Source organism: Cheilinus undulatus, linkage group 14, assembly GCF_018320785.1.
Source record: "Cheilinus undulatus linkage group 14, ASM1832078v1, whole genome shotgun sequence".
In the NCBI taxonomy this organism is placed as follows: domain Eukaryota; kingdom Metazoa; phylum Chordata; class Actinopteri; order Labriformes; family Labridae; genus Cheilinus; species Cheilinus undulatus.
Window position 1 is genome coordinate 23,760,812 of NC_054878.1, and position 20,177 is coordinate 23,780,988.

Genomic DNA, 20,177 nt, shown 5'->3' on the forward strand with positions numbered 1-20,177 from the left:
CAGATACTAAATAGGTCAAAGTTCATCATCATACAGTCAGGATTCAACAGGTCACAGAGGCAGCTTTATCCCTTAAGATGTGTTCTCCATGTCAGTGGATGGTCTTAAAAGGTCATATTTTTTATGGTGGATTAACTAACAAATAAAAATGTGCAAAATTAAAAGTGAACACCTTTTGAAAAAATAGACCATATTCCTGTGATCTAAAGGTTCACCTTTCAGACATCATCAGACCACTGTGTGAATGATGAAACTTTTTTCTTGCTATAATGTGAAATGTTAGATTTATGCATAAAATAGAGGATGTTAAATGATGAAGTGTCCCTTTACTTTAATGACAAACTGGAAAATAGAAATAAACTACAATAGAAGAAATAATGTTTAAACACCAAAAAATTTCTGGGAGAGGATCCCTAAAACCCCAAATATGGCATAATCTAATGTAATTATTTCACTTCCTTTCCTTGTAACTTTAAGAAATGTAAATTGCCATCAGAACTTCATTGTACTTTGTAAAATATATTTTCTTTAGAGAATCTGTTAAAACATGTTTTAATGTAGAAGTAGTTAATTTAAGGGGCTGAGCTTATTTTCTCATTTGTCTAGTTGTACTTCTCCTGAAAAAGCTAAAGTGAGTCATTTAAAAAATGCAATATTTCTTATTAGAGTACTTGATTAATCGCAAGAAGAATCGATAGAGTACTCAATTACAAAAGAAATTGTTTACTGCTGCCCTATTCTAAAGCATTATATGAATATGTCATCAAAGTTTGAACCATGTCTGCAGTTTGTTGGTGTTTTAACATAAATGAGGATGGAAAAAGTAAAGGAGAATAAAAACTATGCATAAATAACTTGCCAAGAGGAGGGATGAAGAACATCTCATGAAATTAAAACGAGTTTTGAATAACATGAACTAATTTTGAGAGCAGTTACAGTGTAATTAAGTATATCTGTACCAAAATTGAAGTACTTAGTCCTTAGTCTTAGTCTGTAACAACGTCTGTAAAATGTGGTATCAGTGCATACCTACCTGCAGCTAGTGTGCAGAGGACTCTTGCCTATGTGTGTAGGTGCCTGCTCTACCAACTAAGATAAACCAGCACCCATATTGTTTTGTCTATTCAATACACTTTATATCATTTATGCATAATGTTACCCCACATTGCTTATTTTCTTCATATCTTGCAGCCCTAATCTAAAACAAAATGCAACAAGCACTGTTTTTGTGAAGGGTTTGCAGCCAAGGTTTCTTAAATCCTTTTGTGGCCATGCTGTTTTAAGCTTCTGCTTCTTGGTGCCATGATAACTTTAAGCTGTCATGCTGGTTGTTCAATCATGTGAGTATTTGCGTTGGCAGATGTGAGAAGTGTGCACAAGCACATGCCACATGGCTATTCAGGCTGATGTTTGAACTGTTACTGGACAGCCCTCCACTGATGTGCACTCTGATAACTGTTATAACTTTATTGCCCTATCATTTCTCTGCCTTTAATGACACCTGCTGTATGTCACTCTGCAGAGTTCATATTCACAGACACTTTACTTTCTCAATGTTTCCTTCTTTCCTGTCCTGTATTTTTGCAGAAGCAGTCAAAGAGGAGAAGCAAGATCAATGCATGCAGTTCATCTGCAATAAAACTCCTTTTGTATGAATATTGATCCATACGAGGGCTTTAGTGTCCTTTTTATGAGAAGATTCAGCAGCAGATGGATGGAAAGATTCCTGTATTCATTGTGTGGGATGTCAAACAGCTGATGGTTCTTTAAGTGGAGAAATGGGTGGAGACGTATACCATGTGCTCCATGAACACACCCCTACCACAGAGGCAGCTCCAGTGCTGCATTGTTAAGTTTGGTGTGTGCACCCTTAGCTGAATGTGCATGTGCACTTTACGTTAAAGTATGCCAGCCCACTCTGCCACTGCGTCATTGGTCCATGTGTTGCTGTTGTCAGGGAAACCCTTTACCGGTGCCGGCTCACATTCCACCGCTGGATCCACACTGAATATTTCAACAGCCTTGATGCCCTGTTTTACTTGTGTGAGGGCCACAGTGTGTGTGTGTGTGTGTGTGTGTGTTTGCTGCACAGCCAGTGCCTGTGTGATGAGATTCTTCTGACAGGTTTGCATTTACAGAATAGACAAAGTGAGAGAGAGCGTGAGGGAGAGAGGTGAGGAGGGGAAAGTGGACCCGCACATTAACCGTAGTGACAGCAGCATCTCTAGAAGAGTGAGGAGGAGGAGGAGTGCAGTTTTTCCGACTCTCATCCGAGCCAGTCTTGTGGATTAAGTCTTCTTCTTTAAGCCAGACTACAAGAGCTCAGACTCTGCAGCACTCTCTGTCTCTCTGCCTGGCACTACCATCGCAGGCAGTGAGCAGCTCTTTTTATGTCTTTCACTTTCACTCCATACTCATCATTTCTCTGCACTTTAGTCTTTAGTTTTCCATAACTGTCTCCTTTTTTCTCTTATCTACCACATTTCATAATCGGATTTTTCCCATCTCTCCTGCTCTTTTTGTCCTGTCCCATCCTATTCCTCCTCCTCTTTGTCTCATTCCCCCTCACCTCTCTGCTGTCTCACACACAGAGCAGTAATGTGCAGCTAGTGGAGTTAGCCATTAGCTTCAGCTGTTAGCTTTCAGCATCTTCCTAGGGAAAAAAGCTTCTAGGGGTGACCCCGTCTCCCTCCATCCTCTGGCTACCACCATCAAACCCCCGCCCCCCCTTCTCCTCCCCACCTTCCTCTGCAGGGTGGGATGGGTAGGGGCTGGGTGAGTTAGCAGGGGCTTGAGGGTTAGCAACAGGGCAGGAGATGCCAGAAAGTAAAGGACGAGGACAAGGAGGAGGTGGAGGAGGAGATGGGTGCTCGCGGGGCAAGCGGAAGCTGAGGACGGGAAGCAGCCGCTCAGCCATCCCAGCACTGTTCACCATCACTGAGGAAGAGGAGGGACAGAGACGCAAAGATGTGTGCAGGAGGAAGAAAAAAGGTATGGGGAAGAAAGATGGAGGAAAACTGAGTGCGATTCGGAGAGCACGTGGAACTTTTTGCTGTTTGTTTAACTATAGAATTGTGTGTGAGGGAGTTAGCAAGGAGTAATATCAAGGGCTGAGAGATTTTTAAACCATGTTTGAAGAGTTACAAGAGAAAAACCTATCGTTAAAATTATGAATTTGTGGATAGTGAAAGGGATCATTTTTTTAGCGGTAAATAAGCATTGAATTTGTATAGCAAGGAAGTTGTTGTTTTACATTGTTACATGCCAGTGTAGGGTGCTGTTTGTTCTTGGAGAGAAAAAGTCACTTTGTGTGTCAGTGTGTTGAAACAGGCTGACAAGGCAAGTTTGGGTCAACACAAGGGCAGCAGATGAGAGTGAAGGTGCAGCTCCACTTGACACGTGTTGTCATAATGCCTCAGTAAGCAGAGTGGTCAGTCAAGACTACAGCAGGTGTCTGCAGTCACAGCAGGGATAATAGATCCCACTATTCACTGATCTTCTCTCCCTGTTATTAGTTTATTCAGGAACTTGTTCTGACAGCAGAACATCAGCTTTGCTGTCCATTTATTTTTGTATCATTTCATTAATGCAGTAGTAGTTCCTTCCCATTCAGTGTTTCCTGGCATGGACTTTGTCTTTGCAGAGGTGAAGTGGAGTAAATGAAGTACATGAAGCCATAGACCAAGGAAATTAAAAAGATACAGAGCTGAGCTCTCCTATAACTCATCCACAGCACAATCTGTTGTGGCATTTCGTAGAATAAAGGGTGGGTGAGTGCTGCATGGGGTCAAAAGTATCCAAAACTTTGTAGCCAGGATCAGGTGCTCTTCAGGTTAAGAAGACAAGGATATACTGTTAAAAAGGGGGATGATGGCATGCCAGTTAACTTTCAAGAAGAGCCCATAGTATAGCACTCATCAGCATCTATACTGTTGACTGATTTTGAAAGTTAATGGGCAAGTCATCATCCCCTTTTTTAACAGAGTGGCATTAAGGATATTGATACTTTTTTTAGCAGTGCTTGGACTTGGAGCGGTTTGCTGTGACATTGCAGTGGCAGTTGAGCAGCTGTAGTCTTGTTTTATGTCCACTCATCCTAATCTTGAACTTATCTTAGGGATGCACTGTATTGGATTTTTTGCTTATATATCATTTTAGCAGATATTGATACTGATCATATAAATGTAGTTCAAACATAAACTTTGGTCCCTGAAACAGATTTTAAAGTTTAAGGTCGGACAAAAATACAATCTTCAGTAAAAACAAGGAATGAGGATTAAGAAAAGAAAAAGACTTCTGCTGATATTGGTCTGTTGGCATGGCTTACATACGGCCGGTATTTTTTAGACAATATAGCCAATATTTACTGCTAATGTACAGCTGATATATCAGTTGTAATGGTAGAGGATTTCGTATCTGCCAATAATATGCATATTTTTTGTATTTGATATTTTTGTAAATCAAAAGTGCAAGAAAGCATCTATTCTTTGACTCATGACAACAAGAAGGTAATCAGATAATAATATCGGTAACTTCTAGGGGTGGGAATCACTTGTGGCCCAACAATACAATATTATCATGAAACTTGGGTCACTACTTGATATTATTGTGATTTTAAACATTTTGCAGTACAGAGAGTATTGCGATACAATATATTGCGGTCTATACACTTTTTTCAACTGTTCAACTGTCTTATTTCCACAGTATTTTATTTAGCACTTCTTGCAAACCTCATTTGTAATGTCTGTCTCATTCTTGCCCTGCTTGCATTCCTAATGTCCTTCCCCTGGTGCTGCCATGTTTGTTGTACTCACTTTCTCCTGCTGTATGACTGTCACCTCTGCCAACCTCACTGGCAAAACAATTGATTTTATTTTTCCATTAGCAATTAATTTTAAGAAATTGATACTTGGTGGACAAGATGATGCGATATATCGCCAGACAAAATATTGGGATACTATGCTGTATCGATTCTTTTCCCACCCCTCGTAATTTCAGTGTTGTACAGGTTAAACAGTCTTTCTCAGCTCTGAGTTTATCTGCCTCCGTGTAATTTTTTAATTATCAGTGTCTGTACCAGCTATATCACATTAAAGACATAACAGAGAGTTAGGTTATTTTGACTAAAATAAGTGTATATTTTTAGTGTGAGGCATGATTTTCATCAAAGAAAGGCTCTGTGTTTCCTCATTGGCAAAGCATCCATGTTCAGCTCACTAAAACATAAATAATGGAAGAGAACAGACCAAGACAAGTGGGGAAGCGAAGGGATGGTCTGAGCTTTTGCACCGAGGATGATCACAAAGCATCACATAAGTGCGGCGTAGTATGAGATATACCTTTTATATGAAATTGCGTATTGTGAATCTGCACTTTTAGAAATGTATTGTAAATTTATCAGGCTACATAAACCACAAACATATAGCTACATAAGAGCCAGCTTGGGTGAGCTCAACCTCAAACCTGTTTTTTAATTTATGAGCCATACTCAGAACTACTTTGCTTTTAGAGATGCGAGAACTTGGCTTTTTAATTGGTGATGGTTGGGAAAATTATGTTGAGGTGTTCGGAGAAAAAATGGATGGCACTTAACATCATTTGTTAGGTAGTGAACCCTTTCCTGCTACAGTGTTGTCTCATATCATTTTCAGGCAAACTTGAATCTAAGATTGGTGACAAGTTTCCTTAAAATTACTAGGGATGCATGTAAATTTTTGCAAATTAATTTTAGCAGATATGATATTACCAATATTTGAATGTAGTTCAGAATAGGGATATTCCAATACCATTTTTTCCTTCCCGATACTGATTCAGAAATCAGAGCACTGGGCCGGATGCACTGGGCATCCAACTGATGCTTAGTATTGATACGTTAGCGGTGTAAGCTTGTAAACTTCAGTCCTTACAGCACACAATTTACAATTTGAAGATGAATATGTGAACTTATTTTAGTCCTCAAGACAGACTTGAAAGTATAGGGAATAAGGCAGAACAAAAAAAAAGACTTCAGCTTACTTATGTTTGCTGGTCCTACCTAAAACTCAACTGACTTATTTGTTTTTACGTCCAGTGTTTACAGCTGGTATAGGCAGGTTTTTATAGCCATAATATTGGTTCTAAACATCGTCAGCACTGTTCATATCTGCTCTAATCTGTGCTGCAACTTGTACCCACCAGGTGTAACAAATTGAGTACTACCCTCTTCTTATACCTGTCAGGTCTTTGGGCCAAAAAGGAGGACTTCCTACCCCTGCCCCCTTTTCCTCTCTGTTGGCTGGAGCTTAGCGTTTAGCTTAGCATTAGCAGTGGCTAATCCTCTAAGGCTGTAGAGGAGGTAGCAGCCACACAGCGTGCTTGCCTGCTACACTCGCTGGCCCGGTCAGCACGGCATTAATCGCTAACTCTGACCATTTAATCTGACCGCCAGTGAATGCAGATAGATGGGGGGTGGGGAGGGTGTGTGCACACACACTCACACAGACATACACACTGGTATTAGGGGAGGGAGGGGCAGATTAAACAGTCACACTCTCCCTATGTCTCACTCTCTGTCTCTGTTACACACACAAATATACACACAGAATTATGGACAAAAGGATGGGGGTTGGAGAGTCGCCACAACCTGTCTCACACTCTGTCAGTCCTCAACGACACTGACGGCGTCCATAGATGACCCTTCTTGCTTTCTCACTTCCCAATGGCCCATTTCCTTAAAAAAGTTCTGTTTTGGCTGCTCCATTTCTTTATTTTGCCTTTTTATTCTTTTTATCCAATTTTGCTTTTTTCCCTGGCCTCACTTTCTGCACAATGGACTTTGGATTCAGGCTTATCATCTGCAGCGTAGGATGTTGTCAGGAAATAAGAACGTTGATTCTAGTCCTTGAATCTGACTAGCCGAAGTGGGACGCTAGCCAGGGGTTAACACATCCCAGCCTGGGATTGATACCCTCTGGAATCATGAACCAAAATCCAGGTAATGACTTGTGGTTTAATCTTAGGACATATGCACATTTCATTGACACATTGAGAGTAGTGATATTACACGGGCTGAGAGTCATCTGTAAACTCAGTTTTAGCTTCAAAGACATCGTCGTGTACAGGCCATGCTCTTAAATTATTTCAAATTATCATTCGTACTTCTTAAGCATTGGAAAGGGTACAAAACTTTATCCCATGTGGATTTGAAGTCCAGAAGCACTCTTGAAGTCTTGATTTCAGTTCAAATCTGGTATGTTAAAAACAATGTAAGAACAAGCATACAGGTTTATGTTGTAACACCTGTGTCTGGGGAATTTTCTGCTTTCTTTTCCTTTTCTTTTCCGCCTGTGGCCAAAGGTAATCAGGGTGTTTGAAGGATCACTGAAGTGCATCTGCCTCTGGTAATCAACACTGGACTCTGAATAAAATGTCGTCACTGTGTTTGCAAAGCTGATCAAATGACTGTCTATTCCACATAAACAAATATTCTCACTGCTTTTAGACGTTTGTTTATTTAATGACATCAGTGACAAATAATCAGGATTGCTAAATACTGCAGAAGGAAACAACTATGACAATAAAGCTCGAGGTACATGTTTATTTCGCTAAAGTCTGTATGATATTGATTTAGGAGACAACATATTGCCAGCTCAAGGCGGGATATTTCTGACCTTGTTATGCTTCGTCTGCAATGTGTTATGCACGGATCTGCCCCTCAGTGGCCAGCAGGGAAGCAAGCTCTGTGTGTGCTTGTTTGAAGCCATTTTCTCTTATGCAGTCCGATATTTTTGTAGAAAATATCTGGCAGGCTGTCCTTGAAATCTTAAGGACTTACTTGGTCATATATGCCCAACTGGACACAAAGGGTGTCAGGGCAAAGAAATAGCATTTAACGCAATAATTACATTTTTTCCTACGTATTTCACTGCCATGTGTTACTGACTTAATTACTGAATCAACTAAGGAGTAATTAAAAACTTCAGAGCAGAACAGAATGTGAAGTGGCTTTATTTTGTGCATGATGATTGATGCAGTCGTTGCATGACAGAAACATCATTAACCCTGCCTATCTGCTGGAGGGTTATTTACTAGGGTATTACTGAAGTCAGGGAGTAAAATTTTGCAGAATCTTTGCATGTTAATGCATTTGCAAGAACAGAAGTGCATTTGGATCACGTACTGTTTGTTCACATATGCCTTACATGCTTCTGCCACCCTGTCATGGAATATGAAACCACTGATGCAGGGAAGTGCAAAGGTGTAATGACAGCGACAGTGCATTTGCACTCATGATGTTTGAAAGGGCAAATTATGCACACATTTTAAATAAATTTGTCTCTCTTTTTTCCTCTTGTCTTCTGTACACAATAACCCATGGGCTCTCTTTTCTCTCTCCCTAGTTTAAGAGTTTCTTTTTTTAATATCTGTAACTATCATCAGACAAGTTCTGATTATATAAAGTTGTATGCTTTAAGTAAGATGAGTTTGGCTATAAATATTTATTTCATCACTTTTGCTTTTTGATCATAATGGCGGCTTGCTTATTGAACAGTTGATGGAGTCCACTATGTTTTATTGATATCCACTGGATCTTAGGCAGAATTTTTTCTCTGCTCTGCCTGAAAAGGTGATTAAATCATGTATTTTAAATAAAATCTAGGAAACAGCTAGATATGTGCGCAACAATGGCAAGCTCCATCCTGCTTTGTGTTTCATTTAGTTTCCCATTCCTGATGTACCCAGGAAAGACAGATTAAAGCATTTTTAAACTATACATTACCATAGATGATATTACAATGAACAGTGTGCCATACACGCATTACATAGATGACTTTTTCATAATGGCTATCAAAGGAAAACCTTGCAAAGCAGAGGAATTTGCCACACTCCATGTCTGTCATCAGGCAAATCCATTTTGAAAAGCTCCAATCCACATAGCCATTCAACACACTCTACAGGCCAGTCGGCGTCATTGGAGGGGATCGATTGCAATGTCTGCCACAACATAACAGCATTTTTATCAGAGTTGGACCACATTTCTATATGACATAAGGAGTGAAACAAGGCTTTTCATGATGGAATATATGTTTTCACTTTTCTGCAGACCTGCTTTGGCATGAGTTTGCGATCTTTACAGGGTGGTGGTTAGTTTTTGTGTGACTGGTTGTGTGTAATAGCTGCTGCTGCGTTAGTTGTTAGCTCGTGTGTATGTCCCTGTAGGAAATCAGCAACTGGACCACATTTTTCTTTGAAACGAGAACTGAGGGTCACACTGAAAGCTTGTCTTGGCAAGCGTGGATTGTACTTGGATTGTTGTTGGATTGTGTATTTGATGAGTTTGATGAGGGAAAGCCGGAATACCGTCTGCTTACATTGAGTTGGCACAGCAGGTCCAAACTCGGCAGCTTGCACCGACAACTAAAGGTAATGAACCTATTACCAAGACTATAGGGATTGTGGCAATGGACGAATTTGCCAAAATGTTGAAGTATCCCTTTAAGGATTAAAAATGATAAGTACACAATTAAGTGTTTTCTGATTAATTTTATATAAATCTTCAAATTAAGACACAAAAAGGGTTTGGGTGGTTGCAGTATTTTCAAAAAATGTATTTTTTCCCAAGGTGGGCGTAAATGGTACAGTGACTCAAAAAACAGCTAGTGTAAGCTAACTTTGAACAAGAATTCCTTGATAATTCAGAAAGTTTGGCAAAAGAGGGATAACTGTGATGGCAAGTTTTACAGCATATTTAGACTACAGGCATTTCTTTATACATTTGTTTCATTTTGGTGAGAACATATTATCTTTATTTCCCTGGTAGTCACTGTAGAACCATTTAAGCCCAGTGTGTTCCATTTAAGCCATTTTTTATGTGTTTCAATAGGAAATAATGAAATTTTGAGATTTAATAACTTTTTTACTGTAATCCTGTGTTGGATGTTGTTATACCTCACTAACTTCATTAACACGAGTACATCACAGATCACACACTGTCCAGAAGAATTTTTATCTCAGTTAATTTTGCATAATAATTTGTTTACAGTGAGAAAAACACCAACAAAAAGGAAGAATTACAGCAACTGATCTAAAATCATCATTGTTACAAGCCAAACATTAAATCCAAGTTTAATAAGATATTGTTGATGCACTATAATGTCATTTAATACTTTCAAAAACAAATACATTTTTTTTTGTCAATATTGAATCAAATTGTGTCAATTTATATAAAATGCTAAATGAAATGTTAAATACTGAAGCCAATAAAAATTAGTTTTAGGCCTACTTAGTCATGTTTGTAGAGGTCCTTTTTACAAGCCAAACATTAAATCCAAGTTAAAAAAAATAATTTGTGTTTAACATGTGTAACATGTTACTGAATTAATATTGTTTACTTCCTAAAAAATATAAGAAATTTTTAAATTTCTGTCAGTAAATGTGGTTGTGGGCTTATTTGGAACACAGATGGGCTTAAATGGTACTTTGGTACCAATTAAGCCCATGCCAGACTTTTGCCTTTATTCATAAAAAATCATTAATTTGTTCTTTAAAATATTTATATGTAAATAAATATACTTTCAAATGAGAGGTTAATCCTTCATTTTAACAAATGATCATGTTTATAAACCAGCTTAGTATCTATGAAAAATTCATGAACTTAGATTTTGGTGGGCTTAATGGGTACACTTACCCTCTATCTGGTGTGTCAGGTTAATAAAAGGAATACCCTGGCTATTTTTTTTTTACATTTTTTGTTTTTAAATATATATTTCTGGGCTTTTTATGCCTTTATTTCAGAGAGGAGGATAGAGCTGGAAACAGGGATAATAGAGACACAGGTCAGACTTGAACCTGGGCTCCCTGAGTACATGGGGTGTGACCTAAGTGCTAGGCCATGAGGCTATTTTTGTATACACCTGGGACAATATATTACTGTATTTTTCTGCCAATTCTCAATTACAATCCCTGGTTTTTGGTTTTAAACATGTCATTTTGACTACATGAAGCTGGTGATGGAGTTGCAGAGTTAGCCATTATTTCTTTGGGGCAGGAGTTGAGGACTAAAATCAGGACTAAGTGAAATAGCTGATGTAAAATATGAGAACATGATGGTGAAGTTTCATTTACCACTGGCCAGTGACTTATCATGCATGTAAAGCATTTATTAAATGAAAACTTAAACCTCTATTAATAAGGCTTAATTTGGTTAGAGGTTCATCCAAATTTAAACTGTGCTGCCTGATGTGCACTCAGCCTCATCTAATACTCTTACCAAGAGGGTGACGATGATCTTAGCTGACCTCTGCAATAGCTGAGCTTCATTATTTGTTTTTTTCCCTCCTTATTTTTGGTGGGTGCATTCTGGGAAACTGGTTTTGCCTTCTTTGGTGGCTCACTTCAAGTCAAGCTGAGAGACACATTTATAGTAGAGCACAGCTGGAAGGGCTGTAGCGTCTAAAGTGAGATGTCAAACACACGTCTGTTGTCATTTGATGTCCATAAATGACACCTGTGGTTTATCTTAGAATATAGTGTGATATCCTGTTTGCACAATGATAAGAAGAGACATCTGTTTGTCGTTCAAAATACTATGGTAAAATATTAGACTGATAACTGTCCATCATGTTTTTATTGCCTGCTGTACTGTATAATGTTTTAATGCACACCGGACATCCTTGCTTTTCAGCTGTGTTATGCTACACTCTTTTTCTTGGTGAATCATGTCACTACATCCTCTTGCACAGACACAAATTTCTCACCAGTCATTTGCAGACAGTTTCTGTAGGAGTAGTCAACTAGAATATTTTAGTAAAACACTCAAAATCTAAATGCTGTTTTTTACTGTTTATTTTTGGGGATAGACGTTGTAAGATTTTTGCACGACACATTTGGTGCATACAATTTCTTTTATTTCAAGATTATTATTGTTTCATAACAATAATAATAATAATGATAATAATAATAATAATTTTTTGTTATGTTTTTATTAGATGGCATAGCTGAAGAGGAAATATGGGGGGAGGGAGTGAAGAAAGACAAAGAAAGACATGGATCAGGATATGATCCTTCAACCAGTTTTGCGAAGACTGTAAAGAAGTTGGGGATTCCATTTACTGTTTTCTGGTACAAATCTCCATTATGATACTTTAAATGGCCCGTAGTCCACAGAGGTGGATAAATTTGGGAAATTTACCTCACAGTAAAGAAAAACGCAGCAAATAGCAGGTTGTTAACTTTCAATGAAGGCAGGCACACCAACTAACAACGAACTGTTAAGGATGGTTCCCGAAGTCCAGTGCAAACGTGACTGACCCAACCTACCCAACCAAATCAAAACAAAGATTTTGGTGCTGTGTTTCAGTGTTGCACCACTTCAATGCTAGCCCACCAGTCCAAATGAAGGACACAAAGATTTTGGACTTAGTAATTCATGTAGTTCAACACATATTTTAGTTCAGCAGAGCAGGAACTTTATTAAGTAATTTCACTGCCAAGCAGTGTCTCCGCTCGGCTCACGTGCGTCTTATATTATTACCTTCATGAGTTGTCTCTGATGCGGTGCGAGAGGATGAATATTGGAGGAGTCTTTGATACAAGAAGTCACACCTGTTTATTTTTCTTCTGCTGTACCCAAATGACATCTTTGAAAGATATATGTCTGAATTATTTAAGCTTATGGTACAGATATGGCCTTTATTCACATCCATTCTTCAGTGTTATAATTGAGTCACATGAGCGCGTGACACCATACCGCTATTATAATGTAAAAATAGGATTTATTGTGCCGAACATTTCAACATTTGTTTTAGAGAAATTCCCAGTTTTGATGATCTGGATGATTATTTGTTAATGTTTGCACCAGAGGGAGAGAGCATAGTGACCGATGGGCTTTAATGGAGAGGACCACGGTGCACTCCGTACTGTATTAGTGAGCTCATCTCAGCAGAAAAGATATAATATTAATGATCAGACAATGCAGAAACTTTAAGCGCTACCTTTCATTCTTTCTAAGTTTGTCTCTGGTGTTTGTCAGTCTCAGTATGAAATGTTTAAATTGGTATGAAGCAGACAGAGACACACAGCAGCAGCAGCAGCATCATCTCTGTGGATCAGATTGATGAGAGAGAAATAAAAGTTGTCTAAATTTTACCTTGGTCAAAGCTTAGTTTCCCTTTTATTCTACATTGTTTCTGTTGCCCTCTGTGTCCCACTATCAGCCCTGTCTGCCCTGCAGCTGATTGTTAACATAATGCACGTAATGTGAGTTCATCAGTTTCAGAGCAGGGGTGACTCTAGACTTTTAGGTCTGGGGGTCCAGGCCCTGATTTGTACAGTAAGGAAATGAAGTTTAAGTGCACACAAACAAGTAGCCTAATCATCATGTGTTATTATAATATTTAACTTTATGATTTAAATTTACTTAAAAATACTAAAATAAAGTGGAACAGAGTGGTATTAAAAAATAAATAAATACTTAAAACTACCAGTTGGCATTTGCAGATTCTAGTTGGACTGATACATTTTAAAGATTCTTAAAAGTAAGTCATTCAAAGTTTAGCAAAGAGGGTGGTATTGTTAGTAAAAGAAAAAAAACAATTCATAAGGGTTGTAGAGCCGGAGAAAGTTAATACAACAAATATGTCAGCACCAGGGAAAGGACATTGGGAGTGCAAGCAGGGCATGAATGAGATAGACATGACACATGGAATTTGCAAGGATTGCAATTTGAAAATAAAATACTGCAGAAATACAAGAATCATGAGGGCAAGGGTAATGCTAAATCAGCTGAACAGTTGAAAAATGGTCTACATCACATTATATCACAATATATAGTATAGCAATATTCAGTGTAATGGAAAATGTTTAAAATCACGATAATATTGAATCGCTACCCAAGTATTATGATAATATCGTATCGTTGGGCCCCTAGTGATTCCCTACCCTAATATCTAGGATGTTACGACTAGGATTGCAATTTTCTGGCCGATCACCGTTTTTTAAAAAAGCCTGACCTGCCGATTCTGCTTTTGGCCGATACTGATTTTTTTTTTTTTATAACTGACAGCATACACCTTCAATGTCCCATTCTTATTTTATTGAAAAACATTGAACAGTAGCCATGGAATACAAACTTGTTGTTTTAACTGCACATGAGGTAGTTCTCTCAAATATAAATGAAAAGTTTAGAGCATTGCTGTCCAAACGACTAAATTATATCAGTTCCTCTAGCTGTTAAATCATAGAATCGATTTTTTTACAGGACAAAAGTGACAAGTTAGACAAACTCTGATCTGGTTTCACTGTCAAATACGAGAGGAAATGTTGGCTTACTAGGAGTCCAACACCAAAAGAAGTTGTGAAAAAAAAATCAGTATTTGCGTTGACTTGATTGGCCCTAATTTTCACAGTCAGTGTATTTCTAGAATAATAAGAAAAAAAAGACAACTTTCAGCTGAGGTAGGTCTTTTGGTTCTGCTTAAAAAGGTAAAACTCCACAAACTTCATGCATCAGTATAAAAGTGAAGCATTTTTCTGCATTTGCACACTTTGCCAATGTTGATGTTAGATATTGGCAGAAGAATTCCTGTCTGTTGGTACTGATATTATACTGATAACATGGTGCATTCCTATCTATTTTTATGAATGAAGAATCAAGAAACATGGGACGTGATGTTAAACTGTCCATTGTGCGAATAAATGGTATACACTTATGTGAGTGTTGCCTTGATGTGATTGAGAGTCCTGCTGGTGGTTCCTTGATGTTGAGAGCGTCATGGGAGGTGCATCTCAGATATGGATGGATGTAAATTATGGGACGCATCATCAGTAGTGTATCTTTCATCATGGGGTGTTATAACTAATTATTTCTCCTGACTAGTCCCCCTCTTGTGTATCTCGGTGTGTCTGTGCTAGGTTTCTAGAGAAGGGAACTGTTTTTTTACTTCAGCTCTTTTCAGGGATGTTCCCTCAGCCTGTGACTTCTGGCTCACTGTGAAATGGCCCACTTTACAGTGGAATAGACAGAGCAGGTAGTCAAAAGTCCACCTGATCATACTTTTAGTCAAATAAATCACCAAAATGAGCCCTTTATTTTGTAAAAAAAAAATTTCCTTTTACATAAAAATGTGTTAATTTGATCTTCAGTTGCAATATGAAGAGCCACGTGACAAATATTTGAATGCCCTAGCCCTGAAAGCCGTTCACACATTTCTAGTGTTTGTATTGCAGCACAGTATACTCCTCTCATAATCTTTTGTTTATGAAACACGAATTCAAGGGAAGGAACATCATTTTGTCCCATCCCAACCCAGTCTTTCCTGTTACAACAATAGCCATTATTAACAAGGCTGGTGCACCTGAGGCAGACCTGTTAGTGCTGTGCATGCACCTCTGTAGATATTCTACACAGAGAGCGTGACATGCAATACCTCTGCAGCTATGACCTCATGTCTTTGTCAAAGGCAAAACCAATAAGTATCTCAATGTGCCACAGTGGAAACAGCATTTACAGTTTAGACTTTTTGGACATTTTCCACAACATGAGACATCTGAAGCCTTGAGGTCAACAAATAAGTGAAAATGATTTTTGTAGTTTAATGAGGCACACAGGTCCGGTAAACTAAAACTGCACAGAACTGAAAAAACCTCTTCTCATACCTCATACAACTCTCAGTGACTGAGCAAACATCTTCCCTTGTGATAAAGGTCATTCAAGCATTTGAAAACAAAGAAAATGGTTCAGTTGTTATGCCTGTTACTTTGAACATACATTTCTATGTTTTAGAAAGAAGAACTCATTGAAGGACTGCTGCTTCATTTCTATTAACTTAGTTTATATTTGTAGAGAAAAAAACACATGGTTTCTGAATGTAACATGCTTTTGTTTCTGTTTGGCTGACATTTAGACATATATGTGAATATGCAAAAAAAGTAATGATGGAGGTTTAGTTTTGAATGTAACATTAAAATGCAAACTGCCCTTGAGCCTGTCCATCAAGGCTTAAGAAAGTTCACAGTCTATGAAACTTGCACTTTGCTACTCTCCTCAACAGCGCCATTGATTACCTGACTGAGCTAACATGTCAATAAAGCCAAGTGATAAGGAAACCATGTGGAAGGATGTAGAGTAGGGTGGGTAGCTTGTGCTATTTCAGGCAGTCAGGAGGGAGGGATTTAATTTAGTCTTTAAATTTCTGGGACAGATTAATCTCAGTGGAGATCTAATTCTCACTCTTCACTATATTTGTGCTTAAAGGAGTAATTGAGAACTCAGTTTGCATTGCAGTAATGAACATTTCTTGAAATTTTATACACATTCAAAGAAATGGTCCAAAAATGCTCATAATATACACTGATGGCATTTATGCACGTGTCATTTTAGAGCAGGCTCATCTGTTTGTGTGTAAGATAAGCTATGTGTCTGTATCCATGAGGCAAACAGAAGGCACTGAGTCACCCTGAGTCTGATAGTGTCATTAATCAATAGCTTTGCTCTTGGCTTAGGACTGCAACTGGTTTGGGAATACAGGGAGCGGGGTATAAATTGTTTTACCCCATTTTGCTTCCTGTCAGAGCACACTGCAGACGTTCTGAATGTTGCTTTAAACTGAACTGAGTGAGAGAAAACATGATGGTTTCATTAAAATTGGTATTAAGGGACAAGTATTAATATTGTGGTTTTATATTTGATAATAATCAGAATTGGCATTTTATTTGACCAATAGTTGATAAAATTGATCAAAATCTGTGCTACTCCACTCCAAGCTGTGACTTCCCCTCTAGCTTTGTTTTGAGTCTGTATAGTCTCACCTAGTGTCCTACCCATAACACTTTGTGACTGGCTTGATGCCACACAACTACCAGCCAATAAACACTGAGGCCTGGTTGGCACTGACGCAGGGAGTGTAAGACATCACTTCCTGTTTCCTGCTGTGATTGTAGCACTGTGCTGTTTCGTAAAGCTGACAGAGCCAGTGCTGCATTGTTTATTATCCTTCATTAATTAACATGCAGTGTTACTTTTATCAACTTGAGTACATTTTGTTTGTCATAGCAAATGCACAAAATCCATCGGTCCATGGCCTCATGCACTACTTACAATCTGTATCAATATCAGCCCTAAAAGGTTAATATCAGTCAACCTTAAGTTGGTATATTTTACATTTTATAACTAGTAATTTTTAAATTTTACTTCAGCTTGTGTGATACCGTCTTCACCATTGTTAGTTTTCATCGACTGGGCCAATTGTGTCTCAATAGATAGAGTCAGTTGTCTCACAAGCGGTAGGTATTGTGTGTTTGATTACCAGCTCCCAGCCTGCAGTGACAGGTTGATGTGGCAAGACACTTAACCCCAATCTGTTCCCAGTGCTTCATCAGTGGCATGTAAATGTGTACAGATGTGTTTGATGGGATTAGCTTACCGATGAGCAACCTTTGCCATCAGTGAGTGAGTAGGTATAAATGGGTGGGTTTGACCTGCGATGTAAAAGTGCTTTGAGTAGTCAGAAGACTAGAAAATGCTATACAAGCTCAAGTCCATTTACCATTTACAATCACAAATGGTATCTTGCAAATGGTAATCACAAGGATGGATGCTCTTTTTGTGAAGTTTGTTTAGCAAATGCCAAAGCTGTGACTGAGTTGGTTACCAGCATGAAACCTAACCAAAGTCAAACTCACCATACTCACCATATTCACCAGACCAAAGATAACTTAGAAAAAAAGCATTTATAGTGCAATTTTTCTGGCAACTCCAGTGAGAGAGTGATAAGTTAATGGCAGACATAACAGTTCTTCTCATACTGTGTGTGTCAATAACAATACTGATAGCAATTCTCCCAGCAAGATTGGGACTGTAGACTTTTGCCAGATTCTTGCATATTATTTGTGCAATGCATAGGAAAATCCTCAAAAATGCACCGGCAACAAAGGCACAACCAGAAGTTTATGTTCAGTTCAACTTTACAGATGATTTCATTGCTGTATTTTGTTTTTGAAGATTTTTGCTGTTGACACATTTCTTTTCTGTCTTTCTTTCCAGCGTCATTCTCCCAGTATCAGTCGGAGGATGGGAGACCATCTTCAGCCAATCGCCCCAGCTCTGCGGGCTCTGGGCAAGGATACACTCCCACCCTGACCCCCAACACCACCCCTACCCTGACTCGCACCACAACCAGTCCCAATACTGTCACCACCAAAACAGGCAAGTCTCAAAGGGAATTGATGTTCACATTAAAGAACAAAACAACACAGAAAGTCTTAATCAGTCGTTCACTCTGCTGTTTTACTTGCAGATTCCTTGCTCTTTAACAAGATTGATGAGAGGCAGAGGTTAGCCCGTGAGCGCCGTGGGGAGCGTGAGAAACAGAATGGTGTGTATTCTTTAGCTTTGTGTGTATATAAACTTTATCATAGTTGGAAATATGTAACAGGGTTTAAGTGTTTGTTTCACTTTCTTTATTGTCTTCACTCCAACATATCATGGCTGAACTCAGTTGGTAGCTGTGGTGAAGCGCCTGTTTTTCTGGTTGTTACATAAAAGTCGAGGCTGAAGCCAGGCACCCCCGTTTCCATGGCACTGGTGTTGCATAATAGGTCAGGCCATGGGACAGGGTTAAAGGGGGCTACTGTTTTGAATGTTAATGCCTTTTTGTAGTTTTTGTGAGTGGCATACCACAACAGATGGTTCTTATAGACTAACAGTCTTTGTATGTTTCATCACTGAAGTGTGTTTGTGTTCACATTATCACATTGTAGCAATACCTCTGGCCCCAGCAGAGGGGCTGAGGGATTTACCTTGTGTTGAACGCTAAAACCAAGTCACATGATCTACAGCTGACCCATCACACTGCTGCTTTAAGCTTGTGTCTGTGTGTGTGTCCATCTAGCATGTGTTTGTGCTCTCTTTTAACTTTTCTTTTAAGCATGAGAACAAATGCAAATACAGAAATACATGTGCATCAAATCATTATCATTATGTCTGTGTGCTATACCTCAGCTGCAAAGGAAGCTCAGTGGCAGGCCCGTGAAGAGAGGGCCAGACAGCACTATGAGAAGCACCTGGAGGAGAGGAGGAGAAAGTTGGAGGAGCAAAGGATAAAGGAGGATAAGAGACGAGCGGCCGTGGAGGAGAAACGACGGCAGAAAATGGAGGAAGACAAGGTCTGACACACAAGGCTCTGCCTACATAAACCTGTGCATAAGGCTAATAAACACAAACATTTGCATCTTTACTACAGGTGCATCTCAAAAAATTAGAATTTCATGAAAAAGTTTCTTTTTTCCACTTGTTTTAATTCAAAAAGTGAAACTTCTAGATCCAGTGCACACAAAGTGAAATATAATCCAGACTTTTTTTGTTTTGATCTGGATGCTTGCAGCTTAGAGCTTGTGATAAAAAAGCAGTATCAAAATATTAGAATATTACAAAACACCAATTGAAAATAAGACTGATAATACAGAAACGTTGACCCTCTGGAAAATAGTTTTTAATGTATGCACTTAATACTTTGCAAGGGCTCCTTTTTCATTAGTTACTGCTACAATACAATCAGTATGTGGCTCTGCCCAGGTGGGTCAGGACCCAAAAGTGGGTTACAACCCCATTTTCAGTGGGTCTCAGATGTGTGTATGAAAAAAATGTGGCGAAAGTCTATAACAGTGGTGGACCACTGGAGTCCTTCACCTCACTCGGTGTGGGCGTCGGGTTACTTTCAGATATACTGGAATTGTAAAAAAAATGATGAAAGTGTGATGCAGTCTGCCATGAAAACATGAAAAATTCACACATCTCATTATTTATCTTTGATTACGAGTTTGTTTGTAGAATTAGAGATACAATTATCCTCAACTGTTTAAAAAAATGTATGCATCATTTTAATGCATTTGTATAATTACCTAGATGCAAGTTAAAATACTACATAACCATTAACCTTTTGCTTATTGCACTATAAAAAACACATTATACTGGTTTAAATTCTTTGTTAAGCTAAATAAAGTAAGCATTACTATTTAAATTTGCATGATGAAAGCTATGTCTTTGTTACTTTTTTGATTAAAAGTAATTACAGTTGTTTTATTGAGAGTATTTTACAATTTGTAACTATTTGGGATAAAAACTAGGTGGCCCTCTCAGTAACCAAACTTGTCCGTCCCTGGTCTATGACGTGCTTTCATCTTAAGGAAATGAGTCTATTTCT

At 38.5% G+C, this 20,177-nt stretch overlaps 1 protein-coding gene across 3 annotated transcripts in view; it reads left to right on the forward strand.

The window, feature by feature from the left end:
- The window catches only part of map7b (microtubule-associated protein 7b), a 45,276-nt gene that overhangs the window by 5,284 nt on the left and 19,815 nt on the right, over positions 1 to 20,177 (forward strand). For all 3 annotated transcript variants that reach the window (XM_041805546.1, XM_041805547.1, XM_041805548.1), the window contains exons 2-4: positions 18,020 to 18,181; positions 18,273 to 18,350; positions 18,977 to 19,140. In XM_041805546.1, the coding sequence (XP_041661480.1) occupies positions 18,020 to 18,181; positions 18,273 to 18,350; positions 18,977 to 19,140 (404 nt within the window). The remainder of the gene's footprint in view (positions 1 to 18,019; positions 18,182 to 18,272; positions 18,351 to 18,976; positions 19,141 to 20,177) is intronic.